The sequence below is a fragment of the Drosophila santomea genome, chromosome 2R (genome assembly GCF_016746245.2).
Source record: "Drosophila santomea strain STO CAGO 1482 chromosome 2R, Prin_Dsan_1.1, whole genome shotgun sequence".
In the NCBI taxonomy this organism is placed as follows: Eukaryota; Metazoa; Arthropoda; class Insecta; order Diptera; family Drosophilidae; genus Drosophila; species Drosophila santomea.
The window spans coordinates 12,703,144-12,725,370 of NC_053017.2; the positions used below are offsets into that span (position 1 = coordinate 12,703,144).

At 46.3% G+C, this 22,227-nt stretch overlaps 1 protein-coding gene across 1 annotated transcript; it reads right to left on the reverse strand.

The window, feature by feature from the left end:
* Nucleotides 1-3,288: 3,288 nt before the first annotated feature.
* On the reverse strand, nt 3,289-8,799 carry LOC120444962 (toll-like receptor 7). The gene has a single exon (XM_039624978.1). The coding sequence runs from the start codon at nt 8,409-8,411 to the stop codon at nt 4,224-4,226; it is 4,188 nt and encodes a 1,395-aa protein (XP_039480912.1). The 5' UTR covers nt 8,412-8,799; the 3' UTR covers nt 3,289-4,223.
* Between the last annotated feature and the right edge of the window lie 13,428 nt (nt 8,800-22,227).

Below are 22,227 nucleotides of genomic sequence, written 5' to 3' on the forward strand. Positions count from 1 at the left end.
ACTATATTTCTTGACCAAATGTTAAAGTATTCATATATTGCTGCGGCTGTTTGAGTTTTAAAACAATTTTTAGGACCTTGTTAAACCGATTCTTTGCTGGCTTCTCAAGGACTCAAGCGGCGAAGAACAAAATAGTTAAATATTCGAGTTCGCGAAAACCGCATGCATAAACAGCCGACTGCAGACAATAGTTCTCGGCAGCATTGCGGCCCAATTCGGCGTGGCTAGAACGGCGTTACGGCCAGATTGAGCCAAGGCCCAGACCCACGTAGAATATAGAAACCTACCCACCTACCTACCTGGCAAACGGCTGGCGGTCAGTCATCTCGACCAAGTGACCAAATGGCCAACGACCAACGGACCAACCGACCGTCGTGTCGGCCAACTTGTTTTGTAGTTGTCTATTTATGCGCTTAGTGCTGTACGTACGAGTACGAGTATGCAAATAGTTGGCGTACCTATCGCATTGCCCTCGCACTCCTCCGTTGCCACACTGAACCAGTTTTTGTTTTTTTTGTTTTGTTTCGAGCGGCCCTCGTCGTCCTGCCGCCGCCACTCCCCCTTCAAATCCACCCTTGTTTGCATTTTTTATTAACAAACAGTGGAAAAAACGCGGGCAGCGGCAACGAGGGAATCCCAAATATTTGGTTGAAATGAAAACCCTTTTTTGTATTATTTCCTCCGCTGGAGTGGGCGTACGCTTAGCAATCCGGCTAAAATGCCGATAAGCCGGAGAGGGTTGCACGTAGCCACCCCAAAAGCAAAAAAAAATAAATACAAAGCAACAAACCAAAAAACCAAAAAAAAAACAAACCTGAAAGCCAACCTTCGGGCGGATTGTTTGTGTAGTTACAACGATATTTCATGTATGCCACGCATAATCGATGTTGTTCTAGTGTATTAATTTTGGTTTTTAATAAGGCATAAATATTTGTGTTTACGCTTACGCCTCACGCCCTGTTTTTATTAAAGATTGGCAAATCAAAATTTAGTGCCAAGCCCCCTGCCCCCTTGCCATTGACTTTCGCATATAGAAGGGATATTTGCTCTGTAAATAGTTATAGCTATAGTTATAGTTAGAGAGATGATGCCCCAGGCTCTCACTACTAGCCCGTAATTTGGCATTATCCGTGGGTAAGCCCACACTATAGCATATACGTCCAGTGTTTATCGTGGCCTGTCAAGCAGCATTAATTGCAAATTCCTGGGTGACAGCCAACCGAACAACAGGTAAATGATATGCCATGGCTTTGGCCATATCACAACCTGGTAATACCTTTTATGGGCCGCAAGTGATTTGCCTTACACATGCAGTTTGCATGTTTTAATTATTAAACAAATCAATTTTCTTGAGCACCGCGACCCAGCAACTTAATGGCGAGTTATCCAATTCTTTGGCTGCCCCCCAACGGTGGCTTAGGCAAGTGCGCACACCCGTGCAATTAAATTTGCATAAATGCATTTTTAATATCGTTCAATTTTTGCAAACGCGTCAACCCACTTCACTTTACTGGGGCGTCGTTAGACGAGAAATGGCGGGTGTGCCGGCTAATGACATTGGGTGGCTGGTGCTCAGGGAAACTTTAAATCGATTTCCGAGTTTCCCGGACCCATTAGATATTAATGTTGCAAATTAAAGTCGTTGATTGAGTTGCCGGGATGGTTATAAGATCTGGCATCGGACTACCGGACTTTCCATTATTGCAACTGTTTCAAAATGTCAATGAACTGCATTGTTGCATTATTTGAGCCTCAACATTACCATGACTCATATTGTAGTGCCAGTCAATTATCATATTAACGATAATCATATCTGGATTACTGAAGCCCAAGTTCTACTTTTCGAAAGATATACTTTTAAACTCGCACATCCTGATACCGCGACTTTAATTAATCACAGATTTAATGGCTCTTTAATTAGTACTGACATATCCTGAAAACATCTCCGTCCTATGCAGTGAAAGGTCAAGAGTTTTTTCCGTAATTGTCAATGGTCAAAGCCAACGACCATCTGCTGGTCCCACCCGTTTTAATGTTACAGATACATTTGTATCTGTATCTGTATCTGTATCTGTATCTGAGTGTGTGTGTGCTTTCCATTTCGCCATTAAATTGGCAACTAGCAGGGCTTTCCTTCATTTTCCTGCACTTATTTTGTTGTGCTTGCTTGTTTATTGATTTTCAATTAGTTGGCTTTGCTTTGGATTTTTCAGCTGGGATTATTCGGCTACTCTTTTATTTTTTACAATTTCCACCATTCGAAATGACATACTTCATTTGCCGTCGATGGTACCAGTAGAGTGTGTGTGTGCGTTGTATGTGCATTACATGACATAAAGTTTCGCCCCTCATAAAGTCGCAAGTTCAGTGTTTGTTTTAAGCCAGAAGAGCATCCATCGATTTTGGCCAACGACTTTGGCACGAGCTCATGGCTCTGCGGCTGACTTTGCCAAAAAAGTGTCAGGGTTACACCAGAAATAGACACATGCCAATACGCTGGTCATAAATAATGAAAAATGTTAGATGCTCTGAGGGCTATTCATTCAGCTTTAAGGTTAAAGCACTCGCAACTGAGGCTAATTGGGAAAACTGAATAACTGAATCGTTTGTAACATTAATGCAGTTATATAGTTGTTCGGCCATGCGTCTAAATTAAATGTATTATATGGGTTTTTGTTTCCTTCCTTTTTGTTTCGAATTTTATTATTTTATTTGGGGACATTAGCTGATGATAGAGTTGCGGTTTGCCAAAGCATGAAAATACTGTGGGGCCAAAAAAAAAATATGGGATTGCAAATGGCGAGTTAAGCAAATGTGCAGAATACAATTTTCGCATTGGACCGCATTTTAATTTTGTTTTATAATTTCGCAAATAATAATTTACATAAAAGAACGTCCGAGTGTGGGAGTGCCTGTGGCTGTGGCATATGCAAAATGTTTGTTAGAGTGCGTTTTCCATTAATTTATTTATGTACAATTATTTACAAGCAATTAACTTGCGCATAGCTTTTGTTTAGTTAGTTTTCGCAATTCAGTTATGCGTTTGCGTTTTAGTTAACGTTTGCATTGTGACCTTTTGCAATTCCCACTGCTCAAATGCCGAATGGAAATGAATAAACTGCCATTATCCTCTTTGAATCCTACTGGGAATAGTGTCAGTTGCATGTATGGGGACACAGCAGGCTTCGCTTTTGTGAAAACTATTACAATTAATTCTTCTCCTTTTGGTGTTGCTCCAAACGGAAAATCCCCCTCTGTTAAACGAGTTGAGTAAGAAAACTTGTGTGATTTAATTTTTGTCAATATTTTGTAATGTTTTTGCATTTTATTTTGTCAGATATATTCCTCTGCTTGGTTTTATGTAATTGTAATAATTAATTTAATAATACATTTCGTCATTAAGTAAATTTAATTGAATTAATTTAGCTCCATCATCTCTCTATACAGTACGATACATAAATACATTAAGTGCTCTAAACGGGTTTGCTCCTGCGAGTTTTCTATATACATTACATTTAAGTTTATGAAGTATTCATTTAGTTTTTTGTTTCGTGTAGCTTAGGATGAATGAATCGACAAACACGACCAACTGGATGCGAACGAATGTGTGTACATATTTCATTAGCTTTACTTTAAGTTGTAGTTAACAATAGTTTAGTTTAGTTTTGTTTAGTTTAGTTTTAGGTTTACGTTCTTTACGCCTGGCTAGAACTACTACATAGATCTACGCATTACAGTAAGGGGCATACTCTCGTTTGCCGATTTAATTATAGTTAATTAATATATCACATTGAATTTGAAAGTGTTTCTGCAACATTTCTAGTAATTGTTTCTTTACGTTTATGGTAATTATATTAGAATAATGTATTCCTATATGCTCGTATATGAATGTGTTGTGGGCGTGTCTTGTGCGTTTTCCTTTTTGTTTGGCAGTGCTACACAACTACGAAACTTCAACAACAACCACAACATCCAACGGCGAAATGCTCCCGACAAAAAATACGTATAAATATATTGTGTTTCAAGAAATGCCTACGAAAAGTCTTTTTTGTTTTTGGATGTGAGTGTGTGTCGGTGTGTTGGTGTGTGCGTCCTGTTCCTGCTTCCTCTTCCCGAGTCCTTTTGCGCCAGTGAGCGATCAGCTTCAAGATGGCCGCTCCTGCCGAGAAGAACCCTTGCGAGGCTGAGTGAGATGGAGATGGCCATTCGGGGAGTTGTTGTTCTTAAACCAGGAAAGCTTGGCCGTTCTTATTGGCCGCTTCACTGCCAGCTGCTTGTTGCTGCTGCTGCTGCTGCTGTTGTTGCTGCTGCTGCTGCTGCTGTGCCGCTGCTGCGGATGTGGAGGCCTGGGCCGTTGACTGAGTGCTGGTGCTGGCCTGGCTCAATCCGCTGCCACTGCGCAGGTGCACCGGCGCCGAAGGAGCGGGAATCGCCTGCTGCGGCATCGCCCGGAACTGCGGCTGCAGCAAACGCTGTTGCTGTTGCTGCTGCTGTTGTTGCTGATGCAGACGCAACTGCTGCTGCTGGTGCTGGTGCTGGTGCATCAGACCCGTGGGAATCATCGACAGCGCCTCATGCTGATCGTACGCACTGTACTCCGACTCGATGCTGTGGTAGATGTGCTCCGAGGGCGGACGCATCGGCATGGGCATGGAGTCCACGATCCTGGCGGCTCCTCCTGGTCTCGTTGGGCGTGGTGATGGCGTGGCCGTGGTGGCTGAGCTATAGTTCGCCTCCATTTCCTCGGTGCAGTAATAGGCTGGCGGTGGTGGCGCCTGGCGGAAGATCATGCCCGGCGACACTGGCTGCTTGAAGCGCTCGTGATGGTCCAAAGTGTAGTTGTTGCCACGGGGCGACAGCTCAATTGGGATGGCGTAGCGCAGCTTCTCCCAGAAGTACCGATCGCAGGTGAGCAGTCGGTTGGAGGGCACAGATTTCAAGTACGGCGACAGCTCGGCAACGTCCTCGGCCTCGGCGGAAACGCTCGTCTCTTCGATGATCACCAGCTTCTGGGCCAAGCCACGCAGGGACTCGTGGAAAGCATTACGGAACTCGATGCGGTTCCATTCGGTGGCCAAGAGGTTGCGGGTCAGCACCAGGATGATCTTCCGCGACGCCCTGGCTCCCTCCACCAGCTGGAGGTGCGAGGCCTGCGGGGGCAGATCTCGCTGCTGGATGCAGAGCCGGAAGGGCGGACGACCGTGCTCCAGTTCGGCGGCAATGTTGCGGCACACAAACTCGTAGTCCTTCTCCGAGTGCAGGATGATGGCGTCGTACAGCTTGCCGGCATCCTCGAAGCGGGGCTCGCACACCCGGACTCCGTAGTGGGCGAAGAGCCACATGCGCACGCTCTCGCGGAAGACGAAGACAATGATGAGCACCACGACCAGGAAGATGAGCACCAGCACAGCGGCCAACAAGGGCAGCCTATAGCCTCCGGCCAGATCCTGCGAGGAGCTGATATTGCTGGCACTGGCATCCAGAAGGTCGGAGCAATCGGGTCCATTGGCCAGGTTGCCGATCAGTTCCAGCTCGCGCTTGATGCCCGCATCCAAGCAGTAGATATCGTGGGCATCCCGCACCACCATGGCGTTATCGGAGACAAACTGCGCCAGTTCCCTCAACTGCTGGCAGCGGCATGACCAGGCATTCCTGCCCAGGGTCAGTCCCTGCAGACTGTGACGATACTGCAAATGGGGCAGCGAACTCAGGCGGTTGTTGTCCAGACGCAGCACCTCCAGGGACACCAGGGGCTCGAAGGTGGCATTCGAGATGTGGGTCAGCATGTTGTTGTGCAGATACAGCTCCCGCAGAAGTCCCAGCGAGCGGAACTCGTTGCCCTCCAGGTTGGTGAGTTTGTTGTTCTCCAAGTGGAGCACTCGCAGATTGACCAACTGCGCCAGACTTCCGTTCTGCAGCGTCATCAGATTGGAGGCGTTCAGGTAGAGAGCCCGCAGATTGCGACGACCAGTTAGGTGGCCAACCTCCAGCTCGGGCATGTTGTTGCCGTCCAAGTAGAGATCGCTCACGTCCTGGGGGATGCGGCTGGGCAGGGCGGCCAGATCCTGGCGGCCACAGTCCACGATGTTGGTGGCCCAGGTGGCGTCGTGGAAGCAGCTGCAGTTCCCGGGGCAGATCACCTCGCACTCGCACTGCTCGTACTCGCAGCAGTGGCACGTGGGCGGGCAGTGGCTCTCGTATTTGCACACAAAGTCGGAGGCGGATAGACTGGCCAGTGGACGCAGTGGAGCACTGCGGCTGTGGGGCATCAGGCACTCGATGTTGCCGAGATCGACCACATGAGGATGCTGGCGGGTGGTCAGATTGTTGATCCTCTGCAGCCACTCCATGGAGCAGTCGCACTCGAAGGGATTGCCGCCCAGGTAAAACTCGGGAACTGGTTTATCCGCCGAAACTGGTGCGACGCGCAGAGCATTAAGCGAGATTTTGGACAGCACATTGGCATAGAGATCCACGCGTGCCAGACGCGTCTTGTCCACAAAGGTGTTGGCCTGGATCTGTCCAATGATGTTGTTGTTGATGAACAGCAGCTCAATGGAGTTCGGCACCGACATGGCTCCAATCTCCGTGATGCGGTTGTGCGAGGCATCCAGCGTGGTCACACGAATCTCCTCCTGCAGTTTGTAGTAGTTGCCCAGGGCTTCGATGTAGTTACCATGGATATCCAGCCATTTCAAGTTCGATGGAATGAAGGCGTAATCGAACCAAACCAGGTGATTCTCAGAGAGATTCAGCCACAGCAAGGAGGCGAGGGTAGCAAAGATGCCATTGATGTCGGTGAGGAAGTTCTTGTCCAATCGGATCGCCTCGATCTCGGTGTTCTTGTCGAAGGCTCCGCGCTCGATGCTCTGGATGCGGTTCTTGGCCAGATTGAGCACACTCAAACGGGGCAGATCCTGGAACATGCCCACGGTGATGTTGCCGATGCGATTGTCGATCAATCGCAGACCCGTCAGCTGATTCAGATTGCGGAAGGTGTTGTTCTTGAATTCCGAGATCTGATTCTCGCCGAGATCCAGGGTCTTGAGCATGCTCAAATCCTGCACAGCTTCGGGCACTTCCGTCAGCTGATTGGAGCTGAGATCCAGTTCCTTCAGATCGGAGCAGTTGCGGAAGGCCTGCGACTCCACGATGCTAACGAGATTGTTGTTCAGCGTGAGCTTCGTCAGCACATACAATCCGTTGAAGATGCGGTTGTCCAGTGTGTGCAGGCGATTCTCGGCGAGATTGAGGGTGTGCAGATTGTACAGGGGCAGGAAGGCGCCCTCCTCGATGTGGCCAATGGAGTTGTTGCGCATGTCCAGAATCTGCAGGAAGTACAGCTCCTTGAAGGTCTTGGAACCGATGCGGGTGAGGGCATTGTTCGACAGATTCAGCACAATCAGGCGGATCAGGCCGGCGAAGGTGCTGTTGTCAACGTGGTGGCTGGTCAGCTGATTGCCACTCAGATCGAGGACCAACAGCTGCTCCAGACGGTGCAGCAGACCCTTGGGCAAATCGTACAGATCGTTGCCCTGCAGATGCAGTTCCCGCAGCTCCTTGTTGCCGGCAAACGCCTCCGAGGGCAGGGATTCCAGGTGGTTGTACGAGATGTTCAGCACACGCAGCGAACTCAGACCGGCCAGGGCATTTGGGGCCAGGCTGCTGATGTTGTTGTGCTGCAGACTGAGCGTTTGGAGGCGCCTCAATCGGGACGCTCCCCATGCATCGGGCAGGGAGCGCAGCTCGTTGAACGAGACATCCAGTGTCTGCAGTTCGGAGCCACCGCTAACCGCTCCATTGGCATTGCTCAGCGCTGAGCCGGCACAGAGCTTCTCGGAGAAGCCCAGGAACTCGGCGGAACGTATCCGGTTCTGGGTGAGATTGAGCAGCTGCAGGCTGGGCATGGAGCACCAGACGCCCTCGGGCAGCTGACGGATGTTGTTGTCGCCCAAATGCAGCTCGGACAGCTCCTTCAGTCCCTGGAACGACTGGCCGTGCAGCTCCAGGGTCTTGCCGGGACCCCAGACCGCGTTGTGCGACTCCAGGGCGAGTCGCTTGAGCGACATCAGACCCTCGAATGCATTTGGTGGCACTCGCTGCAGTTTGCAGGCATCGATTCGCAGCTCCGAGAGCTTCTGCAGCTGCCGGAAGAGTCCCGGTGCCAGTTCACTGGCGTGCAGCAGCTCCTGGCTGCACTGCAGCTCCAGGCGGCCGGCCGCCTCCGCCACCTGGAGGTCAAGTGGGGATCCGGACACGGACTCTAAAGCGCGAACACTACACCGGATGTCCATGGTGGTGAGGCCGTACTGCCAGTTGCACTGCTGCTGCGCATGCGCATCAGCCACAAGAAGCAACAGGCAGGCGGCAACGGCGATGATGATGTTGTTGATGGAAGATGTGGCTGGCATTTTGGTGATTTGCTAGTTGGCTAGTTAACTTTAAATGAATTTGTTTAATTTGTAGCTGCTTTAGCTGTGGGTTGTGGGTTGCGTTGGTGGTGCACAACTCAATCACTTTCTGGTTTTCATTTTTCGATCGCTTTTTCCGCAGCCCGAGTGCCCTGTAATCCTGGTGTGAGCTGGCTATGCGTTTTGCGATTATTCACTTTCGTTTCGTTTTTCTTTCGCTATTTCTTGCAACTCAACTCATAAGTTGGTAGCTTGCGTGTATTTTATAATTATTATTTAAACTTGGCACTTGGCGCGACTCAGGGTGTTCGACTTCGTTTCGTTCGGCGAGAGAGCTCGTTTTCTCAAAACATGTTTACCGCCTCGCGTTTCGATTCAAACTGATTGCTGGAGTTGGCCATCTCGACTCCGTTGGCTCGTTGAAAATGTGAAACCGACGACGTCGCTGCCGAGCTGGCAGAGCTCGCACACACACACACACACACACACACACACAGATAGCCGGCGTCGCGGCAGACAGACAACACGGTACATGTGCATGTGCATGTGCATGTGCAATGCACTCTCGCGAGCGAGCACACACACATGCCGCGCTGCCGCTGCGCTGCTTTCGCTCTCTGCTCCGCTCTGCTCTGCTACTGACACACGCACACACGCAAGCATTGCATTTCCTGCCTGCTGCATATGTCGCTCACACACACGCTGCTGCTTGGGCGTTGGGAGAGCGGAGCGCTCGCTCCCGCTCTCGCTCTCCCCGAAAGTAGGGGAAATGTTGCACACGCACACATGGGCATGGAATGGGAAACACTGATGGCATTAACCCTACGCTGCGCTCTCTCAGATTTCCGTCCGCACAATTAGCACTAGGAAATGGAATAATTCCGAGGGGTTAAGCTGGGTTATCAGCTATCACTGATTCTTCGATCGGCTCTAAGTGGGAATTATTTCAAAATTAGCTGAGGGCATCAGAAAGCTATCTGATCAGCTGTAAGTGCCCTGCATTAAATCGATGAACAAGTATATAACAGAAGTTCGGTTTATTAAAATTTATTTCAATTTAAAGGGAACAAAAATGAATTTTAATTTCTTGTATAACTAGCTGTAGAAATAGTATATTTCGCAGCACCTAGATTCCACAGAGGGTTAAATAGAACCTGCAACAGGCTGCTGCTGCTGGCTGGCAACATTTCGCCCCCTGCCCCACCCCCCTTTGCGATGGAAATTCTCTGGCTCAGTTCGCTTTGCCGCCTCGTGTTGCACTCGCGATGTGTGTTGCATGGTCATGGTGTAGTATGTTGCCTCAGTTTCAGCATGTTGCATGCTGCTTGCCTCTTAACAGCTGCTGATGTTGCTGCTGTTGTTGCAGTTGCAATTGCTTTTACTGTTGCTGCTAGTGTATTTGGTGCTTTGGACCACGTTTTCTGCGGTTCTCCTCGGTGTTTTGTTGTCGTAAAATGCCTAATCTATTGTCGTATGCTAAATATATTTTTGCAATATTGCTGGTGTGTCTTGCAGCAGTTGCTGTCAAACAATTCGTTGGGCTTCTTGGTGGGAGTTCGAATTTGTGACTTTTGCATTGGACGACTGGTGTTTGCGATTCTTGTAGCGGAGTAAAAACTCCTGTAAGTCATATTTTTTTGGTTCAGAATTGAAAACACCCGCAATGGGTTATTTGCGTTTTGACTTTGCTGCCATTTTAAGTGGTGAAATTATTTGCCAAGCAAAAAAAGACACACATATTTGGCACTTTGAGTGGCTCATGGAAACTTGTTGGTGCTCTTTATTGCCATTGCCATTTGCTTCATCATAATTTTCAGGTTTATTTACTCGCAGCTACTGCTGATGCTCGCCTCTCGGACCATAAATATCGCACATGAGTGTTGCATGCGACGGCAGCAGCAACAGCAACAGCAGCAACACCATCAGCAGTAGCAATATTACAGTTTGAATGCCACTATTATGCCAACTTGTGAATGCAAGTGCGGCAAATGGGCTTCACGGAACTCCGGATGGTTTAGCGTCACTTGGGTTCGCTGTTCTAATTTCGCAGTTCTCTATCACCTGGCTGGTCTGGCTTTTTCGGCCGTCGACTTATGCCACTTAAAATTACATTAAAAAACTTTCCGCCAAGAGCAACAACTTTGCTGCTGCTGCCCTACTCCCAAAAAAAAAAGAACTGAAAACAAAAAAAAACACAAGAAACGTAGAGTTGGAAACTTTGCCTGGCTTCTGCCATCCCAATGTTGCTGTTGCTACTGTTGCTCCTGTTGCTGCTGCGTTTCGGTCCCGTTTTGTTTTTGTGGCGTTGCAAATATGAAACTTTTGTTACTTAATTATTTTGTTTGTTGTTCTTGTTAATGTTTCTGTTGCTGCCGCTGCTGCTGCTGCTGTTGGTATATTGTTATTAATTAATTGAGTTACACTTCCCCTTTGCAGTTGCTGCTGCTGCTGGTGCTGCTGGTGGGATTGTAGATGTTGCCGACGTGGTTCTTACTACTGTTTGCCTAGTGGTGCGAATATTTTATGAATTTTTAAATTTCATTAACTCGACATGTGCCGGCAACTTTGGGGCACACTTTGTCATATGTGTGTCGTCGACCTTTTCCGTGTCTTCGGGCTCAGACTCATGCCGACATAACTATAGTGTCAGTTTTCTGTCGAGTTTGAAACCAGATTAAAAACGGTCAGAAAATTAAACTTTTTCGGTTGGTTACCTCTTCAAAGTTTCGCCTAGTGAAATGTTGTTAGCATTCTTTAGACATTATGGACATTTCAAGTACCTGCTTGGCCAAAAGTGTCTTGCAGGAGTCTTCCATAAAAGTGGCCTAATGTTTGTTTGTTGCAGCGCCAGCTACCACAGCTTAAATATTATTCATACGCCGCGTTGGCCACGACCAAAATCCTCATTGCAGCTTTCATTTCGACTCGCATAACTATGTCAAATTAGTGTCTGGCTGCCTGGATGCGATGCTCCAACTTTCCCAGCGGCCTATTCAGAAACTTTCCCGCTCCGCTCCTTGGGAAATCGTATTCAAATGCCTGGCGCGGCTCAGCGAACTGCAGCAGCAACTGGAGAAACAAAAACCATTTTAATTGAATTAGAAAATGGCAATGGGTCAGAAGCACGTTTGTAATGCATAATTTATGTTTGCGCACTGAGTTTGTTTTCTGATTTCAGTTATTTTCCATTTTGCTGCGCTGCTGCTGTTGCGAATCCGAAATCCAAAATCCGAATGGCGAATACCGAATGCGAATGCGAATGCGGCGAGCGATTTGCCCGATTTTTTTGAGGCCAAAATTTTCATAATCTTATGGATGCAATTGAAAATTGCCATGGCAGTTGAAATGGCAGTTATGAATATCATTGCTGGAGCTTTAATGAATGAACCCGGGAATAAGAAGGCCATCAATGGGATGTGTGGCACATTGCACTGCTGGAGTGGAAAGTGCGTGTGACTGCAATGGAAATCCCCATCGAAGGAGTCATCCTGCTGGCAGCTGTCAGGCGCACTTGCATTACATTATTGCCGCCTCTGCATCGGCTAAACTGCACAACAAATCGAACATTATTACCACTGCTAAGATAAACATCTATAGAGATATGAAAAGATAAAAACTTTTATTTCTTTAAGTATTATAAATTCCAATTGAGATTTTATTTGGTTATTAATTCACTTCAAACTCTCCCTCACTTCAAATTTTTTCCAATTTTTGACTAATTTATTTTAGACAAAACATTGATTTTATCTACAGCCGCATATCTAAAAATCCCCATCAGCTATTATGTCTGCGTGGAATTTGTGTATCTTGAAAATTCTTGTTCGATAGTGTGATTTGCTATTGCTGCCGTTGTTTTTGTGTTCTGTCTCGAACTCAGGACTCATTTGATATGCGGGCTCAGTAATGCGCCCACACGTCGATGCTGAAACAATGCCAGGCATTTTTATATGCCATGCGATATTTTATAAAATATATAAACCCATCGGTGGAGGAACACATATATATTTATATATATGCTGTGAGTAACGAGATGCGAGATGCCGACGACCGCTCAAGTGCATCTTAAAGATACTTTTGCTGCATTGTGCTAGCTTCGCCGACTCGAGTGGCTTGCCAGCATTTGAGGCTCTTCCGAAAGGCTGCCTATTGCGGCCCCAACCCTCAGTCCCATTGATTTGTGTAGGGGTTGATATATGAGCTTTAATGTGCATTAACTCTTGTGCCATATTTCTCTGCTCCGTCGCGTAGAATGGGGTTAATTACGCGTTTACTGTTCTGTGGCTATGGAGAATCTCGAGTCCCGGCCGCAAGTATTTATTGGTCGGTTTGATTTATGTTCCTGGGCCATGTGTCTACCGCTTAGAGGCTGGCCGAAAACCTATGGCCGGATTTTTGGCTACCTGAAAAGCATTCCACAAAAGTAAAAATAAAAAAAAAAAGCACAGACCACAGCGATTTGCATGCGCAGCGCTGTTTATGTAATCGCCCACTTCCTAACTACTTATGAGTAATTTAAATATTTTTATAATTTTATAAACGAATGCCCAAGACCTGAGCGCACAAAAACCTCTGAGTTGGCGGAAAAAGCTTGGAGAAAAAGGCCTCGAAAAGTGAAAAATACCAATTCATGTTGCTCAGCCAAAATGCCACAGAGCGTACAACCCATAATCATGGCTAAACATAAAAAACCAGCCAGACAATTCTAATTGTCAGCCTCTTTCGGCGTTTTGTGCTAAAGATTTCATTTCATTCCGTTTCGTTTTCGGGGTCGCAATTTTTCAGCATTTTGCTAATACCCACTTTAGGGGCCCCCTTCCCCGCCAAAAAAAAAAAAGTTATAAAAGAGAAGATCGATGGAGAGCTGATTCCAAGGGGTTCAGCGATTTTCAAGCAGAACCCTTCATTAACAACACGAAGAGGCAAACGACGATCTTCGACAACTCATGTTTATAAATTGGTCTATAATTTCGATTTATTTATCCAGCTTACTGGTGGCAAGGTGTCTGAAGTTTACAGAAAATTTTTGGCGAAAAACTGTTTTTTCAGGCCTAACTAATTGCCAAAAATCTGTGGAAAATTGTAGAAGAGAAATATTTTTGTTACCCTTCCAGGCAAAGGCTAAAAATAACATAGGCGCTTGTTGTTTGAGCAAACAGTTTAGATCGGGCCTCCTAATCCGAACCTAAGTAGTGGGTCTATCTGTATCTGCAAGATACTCTTGGCAGGTAGCGCTGAGATACTAGATTCGTGAGAGTGCGAGAGTGAGAGTAAGTGGAGGGGAAATATTACCAACACATGCACAGACCACTTTCCGCTCTCACAAATACTGTTGCAGAGGATCTCTCTCCGCTCTCTCAGATCTAGCATCTCTTTTTCTCCAGCCGGGAATTATATGTTCCGTTTCACTCGCACACTTGGCGATGTTCTCCGGGCTTTGCTGGTGCTGGTGCTCTGCTCACCCACACACTCACACGCGATCGCCGCAGAGAGAGGACTCGACTCTCTTTCTCACTTTGCTGTCATTGACACTCTCAGCAGGTTTTTTAGGTTTCTGTTTTCCGTTTCAGCAATTATGTATCTTGTATCTGTAACTCGCTGGTTGTGTATCTGTTGGTTGAACAGCCTCAAATGCCTGACAAGTTACACTATTTCAGAAATTTGGTTAACATTTCTGATTCCCTATGAGTCAGGTTTCGCCACCCAATTGCTGCCTCAACTTTTATATTTCAGGCTCTGGGGATCCTGATTAAGACAATATCGTAAAGTATCGAATCGTGTGAAATTCGATCGCCCGGCCGCAAAATTTAGTTGCTTGTGTCGCCGTTTATTGCCCGTCGTTCTGCTTAACTTGTTTTACCACACGGCCAACACACAAAATGCTCTCATTTGGCCACAGCCACAAAACACTGCCATTTTTTTGTTGGTGTTATTGTATTTTTCGCCTTTTACAATGTAGAGTCTTTTGGCTTAAATGAAACTAAATGAGCCAGTAATCAAGTTGTGTTCAAAGAGTCCCCACCACCGGGTTCCCCCCATTTTCCCCCGCCAGGCTCCACTCGTTGTGGTATTTTCGTTTCGCTTTTTTCCCGTTTTTTGTTCCATTTTTTTTTTTAATATGTTTCTTGTGGTTTACAGCAAATTTCACACTTGGTGTATGGCTGCGAGTGGGAAGTATCGCCCGGCGAGGTGTAGACGCCACAGAAACGCCACAAAAAGCGACTTGCAGGCTTCGAGGCTGATTGATTTTTTAATATCGAGCAAGGGGTATGAGGTGGCTCAATGGTCCATTGTGATCGGGTTCTTCAAAGGGCTCAAGACCGCACCCAGGGAGGTGACAGCAGGATCTTATGTAAACTGGAGCCGCCGCGAAATGAATGGCATGCACTAATCACCTGCTTTCCTTCTCGAGCTACGCATTCATCGCGTTTCAGATTTATTAAGGATCGTTTCGTAATTACAACTGATCGCAGCAATCTTTTGTAACCTAACAATCCGCAATCGAAAGAAGCTTACGGATGCAAATTGTATTATTTTGAGTTTTGCCTTGGTTCATGTACTCTTTTGTGCCAGATGATCTTTGTACTTTTCGTTGTGGGATCCTAAGAGAAGTTTTTGGTTTCACTCGGGAGCATTCTTCTCGGTAGCGGACGAGATTTATTCATTGGCCACGGCCCACACGCTTTCACTATCAATCTCCGTGAAGATATTCGGTCTTGGCCAGCTCTCTTGACAATTTCATTTCAATATTTTCGTTACACTTGAGGGCGATCATCGCTACCGCTGGGAAACCGAGATCGGAGGCGGTCCAGGAGTATGAGTATACTCGTATATATTTTGTACAATAAATATTATTCATCTCTCCCAGTTTTACGTTTTGTTTTTGGACCACTCGAAGCCCACTTCCAGCTCCCGGGCCATGACTTAATTAAGAGCTGCACGTTTATTGTGCTTACCTGCGTAGTTTTGTTGGCTCAGTGTCTCTGTGCTTTTTATTAACCTTATAGCTGGGCTTTTTCTTTTATGTGTGTGTTTTATTTTACTTTTTTTTTTTGGCCAGATCCCCTACATTTCCCAGCTTGTTTTTGTTGAAACGTCATCGTAAATTGCAATTAATTTCAACGGCTTGGGGGCCGGCGACAGATGATGGCTCATAATTTTTGGCCTGTAGGTGTTTCATTCATTTCATTAAATTCAGCCTTGAGAGGCTGCGGCTCATGTTTTCAATTATTTTCACACCTTGGAAAACAACAGCAGCCGGAGTGCAAAACTCGAAGCCAATATTGGAAAAAATGTAAGAGAACTCCACTTAAAATTATGCCAATCACGAATTGTTTGCCGCCCGTCTTTGTTTTCTCAAGCGCACTTCACACAGTCGCGGCTCAATGTTTTGAAAAGTATGTGAGTAAATCAGCGCCATAACTGCAGTATCATTGCCAAAATGAACTTGGTCTATTTCAGTTCAGTGCGGGCTATTTTTAGAGCCAATTTACATATTATCAAGGTGGTTCTGGGCCAGCACTTCTATCTCCATGGGCAGCCATTTCAAAGCCATTAAAATGAAATAGCCAGCCATATGCGTTAGTTGAGTGCCGCTTTCTGGACTTAATTTTTAACCTTTTACGATCCCACCAAATACCAAATGTCAATTGATATGAAATTTTATTTTACAGCTGTTTTGGCCGCAACTCACTCGCGTGTGAGTTAACGTCAACGTCAACGCCTACCGCCATTTCAGCTTTGGCCGCTTTGTGTCTCTTACCTCTTTTACGGACAGTTGCAGTTGCAGGGCGGCCAAATGCAATTGGCCATCGCCGTAAAAAACACTCTGTGAAAGAGTTTACCCGTTTGATTGTGCCAACGAGTGAGTGTTGGTGTCTATGTATGTGTGAGTGTGTGTGTGTGTGTGGTTGGACCTTTTTTATGCATCGTCGAGCAGAAAGTGTTGCATTTATCTGTTACTCGAGCCCGCCTTTTCGCGGTATGCACTGAAAAAAAGCTACAACGTGCATAATAATAACAGATAGAGGTGTTTTCACTTTAGGGTGGTTTTTTATGATACCAAATATTATCAACCAACTATTGTAACCTGTGTTCTAGTAAGAACTGTTAAACTCTTTCTATTTCGACCAACACTTAAAAATATAAAATGAGTATCCTAATGCCACTCCCACCCATGATTCACCATCCATTTACTACGAGTATCTCCCCCTTCACTGGCTGCACCAATTTGCATATCGCCCTTAATCGCCTTTTCTCCGCTCAGTGTAGCTAGGAGAAATTACAATAACCGCAGCATAAAAAAGGATATGCCCCGACTTGCTTTTAGACTTTGTACTTCTAAGCCATGCCTTTGCTTTTATTATCGCCGGCAACTCAAGGGACTACGACCGAGGCCCATAAAAAAACACATACTCTTGAAAAAACAAGACAAGACTTAAGAACAAAAAAAAGAAAAAAAAATAAAAAACTGGTAGCCTGGGCCATTAGACATAAAACGAAGTTGGGTAAGTGCAGGCGACTTTGACTATCTCAAGGATGGTGGAAGGAGAAGGGGTTGGAAGAGGTGCCACTACCACTAAAAGTTGACCCAAATTTTATCATCAATGTGACAGAAAGTAGCGATTAGATGATGCCTTTTATGTGCTTGTCTCTGCACTGCGGTTGCCACACCGACAAAGGTGCCCGATGCCACTGTGCGGCCTCTGATCGCTCGAGTTGGTAGATATGAATGGGTTTTCCTGCACTTTTCCGAGCCCATAAAGCGTTGCTGATATCTTAATTTGCCGCGTCTATCTGGGCCACTTGAGAGGGAGAATTTGAATGAGCTGAATGCGAGGGAATGCAGCTGCCGCTACACTTGTTTGGATTTCCACGCACCCATATCCGGTTCGCTGAGAAGATTTTCAGTATTTGTCGTCGGCCAGGCGCCGCCTTGCAGTTGCATCCTGTGCAGGCGCCCAGGCCCTTGAGATGTTGTTGTTGTTTTCCCTAACATCAGTGTACGTGGAATCCCCAGTCGCCGTTCGCTGATGCGGAAAATCAGAGGCAGGCGATTCAAGAAGGCATTTGATTTCTGTTTGCTATCCCAGCTCAAACTAGCCATGAAATGTCCGAGCCTATCGGAAGTTGATAGCAGACGTGGCAGGCAGGCGGGTAACCCTAGAAGGCTGGCTTCCTTTGAAGTGGCAGTTGCTCCGGATAAAGTGCCTGATAATCCAATATACTCACTCCTATCCTACCGGTACCGAATGCAAATCTCAGCTGCTGCGGACATTTTCAGTCGCCCGCACAGGATCATGAAAAGAAAGCGCCGGCCATCGCCAGGGTCCATAAATATTTATGGGGACTTTGAAAGGCTCTCTCAGTGGGCCGGCTAACGAAATTAGCTCTAGTTCGCCACAGAATTACGCTGCCCGGAAAGTTCTTTCATTTTATATCAATAATGCCGTTGGCTCGTTGGCTTGTTTGACCAGCGCACTTTTTAATCTTTGGAAAACTCCATTTGGGGTTGAGAGGTTTCACCGGGCCGAGCGAGCGCATTTGACACGCAACTCGGCGCGACGACATCGCCTGTCGACCACTTCTCGGTGGGGTCCGTCTCACAAGTTGGGCTCAAAATCAACTGCTAACATGACATAACTTACGAGCCGGGCATGCAAAATGTTACCCGCTTTTCCGCGCACCACTTTTCCCCGGCCACTTTGCCGTTATGGTGGGAACTAGGCTGCCAGCGGACCTGGTAATGGATAGCCGGTCAGAAAGGGCTGCGACGTCAATTTAAGCCAAAAGTTATTGGCACTTTGTCAAGCCTGGAGTAATGTACACAATCATGGGTGCACGGAGAACACGTTTATGGGTGCGGAAAATCCTTGATTTACGCTTAATTGCATATAAAAATCTGGGTTTTGTGCTCATATTCCAAGTTTACCCAAGCTAATACATGTGGCGATGAAATGATGCCTACTTTTATGTATTTCATATGTATCATAGTCTCCAAGAACATTTTTGCATCATTAAATTTAATTCAAATTTATTTCAAAGACATTTGATTATGTGTTACATATCTAAGGACAATAATTATTTATTTAATGTTTACCGATACAAAACAAGCTAATTTGTTCCGGTAAATGCACATTTCGGTAAATATACTCCGGCTATATTTCCCAAATTAGAGAAACTTTCCCATGGAAAAGTTTTCGCGTTCGGAGCTCGCATGCCCAAAGGAATTTTCCCGTGCGGACTCATTGCGTGTTCACCGTACAGGTAGGTACAGTGTGCCCCATATATAGTGTGTTTCATATTGCTAGCGAGTGTGTGCTGTGGTGTGGTATCTAGGCCTGGCCAAGAAGGCACGATAATTGGGCCCACTAATTTACCTATTTAACTGGATTTGTTCGGGCCAACATGCAAATGGCTTAGCTAAGCCCTTTGCTTGCACTTTTTTCTTTGACTGGCGATTTTCTTGGAAAGCACTTGGATGTCAATTGCAAAATTGGGTGAGCGCTGAGGGCTAATCAGCAGCAACTCGCTCTAAACATTCTTTGGGTTCTGGGCGAGTGTAAAGTGGAGCTTGGCACGGCATCTGCTTATCGAGAAAGTGTGTGTGTGTTTTTTTCGGGCTTTGGAAGTAGTCTGGTAAATATTTGAGCAAGCCATGCTGCAGGTTGCCCAACATTGGCTTATTGCCACATAATTGGAGAGATACCCAGGGATATAAAAGTTAGACAGACTAATCTAATCTTGGGCATAATCTTATCGCATTTGTGTGCCACTTTGGGCTACCACAAACTCTTTCTCCGGCTGCAGCGACAACATCTCGTAAATGCATATGCTAATTGCATTAATAAATGAGCAGCAAACCGCGCGGAGGCGGCGCTTCCATCTGTTTGTTCCGTTTGTTCCACCCACAACTACACACCACCCCCTTGGAAAAACCAGGGGGGCTGTCTGGCCCGCTGTCATTCAATTAAAAAAGAAAACAACGACACATTAGGAAAAACAAAAAGGTCTTGTCTCCGCCGCAGAAGAGTGTTTTACTTTGCCCCTGCCTTCGTGGCTCTTTGCCTCTGCCTCGTTGCTGGAAAGCCAAAGGAAAATATTTAGAAAGTAAAGAAAGAAGCGGGCGACGGCAATGGAGCAACACATGTACCAAAGGTAATTGTCAAGTAGAGCAGCAGACGACAGCACGAACGGGCCAAAATGCACGGCCAGGCCCAGAGACACGGCCCAAAAGAACGGACGGATCCGCCTGGCAGAACCCCTCGCCATCACCCCCACCTACAAGCGACACACGAAAATGGTAACACAAATAAGATGGCAATGGGAATTTTAAGAAGTACGACGAATAACCTATGCCCTTCTGGAACAAGCACTTATCTGGATTGAATACCCAGGAGCCTTGAGGGTAATGCTAAACTGACTGATAAGTTATAGTAAACCTTTTTATATGTACTGTGTAGTTTTGCAGTGTATGCTACAAAATCAATTAAATTCATTATCGCGCATATACCCCTTTCATGGAGAGCATTAGAAACAACAGCAGTTATATTTGGCTTGGTCTACGTAGCCGGGCAACACTTTTGGTAACATTCTTGTGGTCTTGGCTTTTCAATAGACCCAAAAATATGCGCGGCGGCGAACCTCGTCTGTGGTTTTTTGGGCCCAGGTCGTTGTTGTTCCTGCGGTTGTGCCTCCTCTTGTTGCAGATACTGTTGTTGTTGTTGCCAGAGGTTAGACATATGCGTGACAATTAATATAAGACCCGCCGTGCTGGGCTGGGTCGTCGTCGGTGGGGTTAGCAGTCGCTGACATCGGTACACAAAACGGAACTGCAGACATGGCCGGGGCGAGAATATTGTGTTGGCCGCTGTCTTCTCAATACACTCGAAAAAGAACTTACAAAAGCAGCCTCCAAAGAAATATAAATATATTTTGAAAATTCATAGAAGAGCTTGTTTGGTACCATTCACTGAGAAGACCATCGCTGCCCTTTATTGTTATTCACGAAGTGATGCAAAAGTATAAAATTACACATTCATTATAGCATTTAAAGAAACTGCTTTCATACTTCAAGAGATTTGCTCCTGTGCACTGGTATTCCTACTTGATTCGTGTCTCGGTGGCCCATGTTGCAGCATTCCGTGTGACAGCCCAGCGCCATTTGGTGGCTGGGGCACCTGCCCCATCGCCTTCGCATTCGCCATCGTTATCCCCCAACCCAGACTAAGCCGAAAACCCCCCACTCGGTGGCAGAAGCCAAACCAATTTGCGGGCCCAAAACAAACTGTACCTGTACCGGTTCCTGTTCCCGTTCCCGTTCCCGTTCCCGATCCCGTTCCCGCTCTTGGTCAGGGATCCAAAAGTTCCCGGCCCTCCAGGCTGGACCCTCTTGTGGTCGCGTGTCGCTTATCGGCCAGCTTTATCAGCGGTGGTGGGGTGGAAAAAACTTTGTTAGCGTCTCAAGCTATTTGGCTACTTGTATTCAGCTCTTAGCACACTCCACACTCTGAGGACCCTTCAGGTGGCATTATTATTTCTGCTGCTGTTGCATATTTTAATTCAGCTTTGCTTTCCCGCTTTCCCGCTTTCCTGCTCTGCTGCCTTGTTTTCATTATATGCATGTATGTATGTACGATATTGTGAAAATGCATTTCCACTTAGATCCTGGCTGATTGCGTTCCTTCGAAGGGGCGTCCTGCAATTGACAGACCCCGTGGAATGCTATTTGAAAAAGCATTTCAGGTAGAGTGCAAAGGTGGCCACATCAAAAGGTTTGCTTGAGAGCTTAGAAAAGAAGTTGATAAAAGATTTCTGAGAATGTGAGAGGTGGAAACTTGAAGAAATATTAAAGGGGCATATAGAATCTTGAACTAAGCTAGTTGTCACACTTGACCACATGTTTTCTTAAATTTAAAATTGATATCGATCAGATAAGAATCTAAGCATATAAGATCTTCTACACGGATGGTCACTTTCCTGTGAAATGGATTTTCAAAGGTTTTTCTCCCGAGGGTTTCCTTGTCGAACAGGACTTCCGTTTCCTTCCCAGAACTTCTCGTCACACTGCACAAAAGTACTCAATTTCCAATCGATCCCGATGGAGCAGCTAATTGCGCGACAAATTTAAAGGCGAGTTCCACTTAAAAACTCCCGACTTATCGAATGCAGCGGAAATTCCACGGGGAGGCAACCACTCCGCTGAGGTACAACCAATTGAAGTGGATCCTTCGAGCACAAGCACTTGATCTTTGGCAAATGCGTGAAATAGATACTTAAATGTCGGGCCAGGACAGCTGTCAGGATAATGCTCGCATTCGGGCTATAACTCAATTTGGCGTGGAGGCGGGGGCGTTGCAGCAAATTGACAGAAATATGAGCACGCGAAAAATAAGATGGTGGATGGAGTCTGAGACTGAGATGGAGATGGAACTGGTGCACTAGTGTCCCTGAACATCCCGATGTGAATGCATTTTGAAGAGCCCGCTCGCTCTTGCGGAGTCATAAATTTGTCATTGATTGCATGTGAAATTCGAGATCGTCGAAGCATCTGCCTATCCATACATACGATGCACATATACGGGGAGCCGATGTTTGGGTATCTTGCTGCTTGTGTTTGTTATCCTGCAAGCAGTTTATTGCTTTATTATGTCGCTGCCAGAGATCTTAAGCAATTCATGCTGGTCGACGTCGACGAAGGGGCTGCTCTGAGTTTCTCACAACTTGAATTACGCCCAGCGTATTGGGTTTCATATTGTAATTTTTTTGTATCTGAAATGCACTCAAAAAATTGCCAAAGCTTTGGTTTGCTGCTCACTTA

Bases quoted from the DNA above. Each gene is read 5' to 3' on its own strand.
- LOC120444962 (XM_039624978.1), bottom strand. From the start codon at position 8,411: ATGCCAGCCACATCTTCCATCAACAACATCATCATCGCCGTTGCCGCC.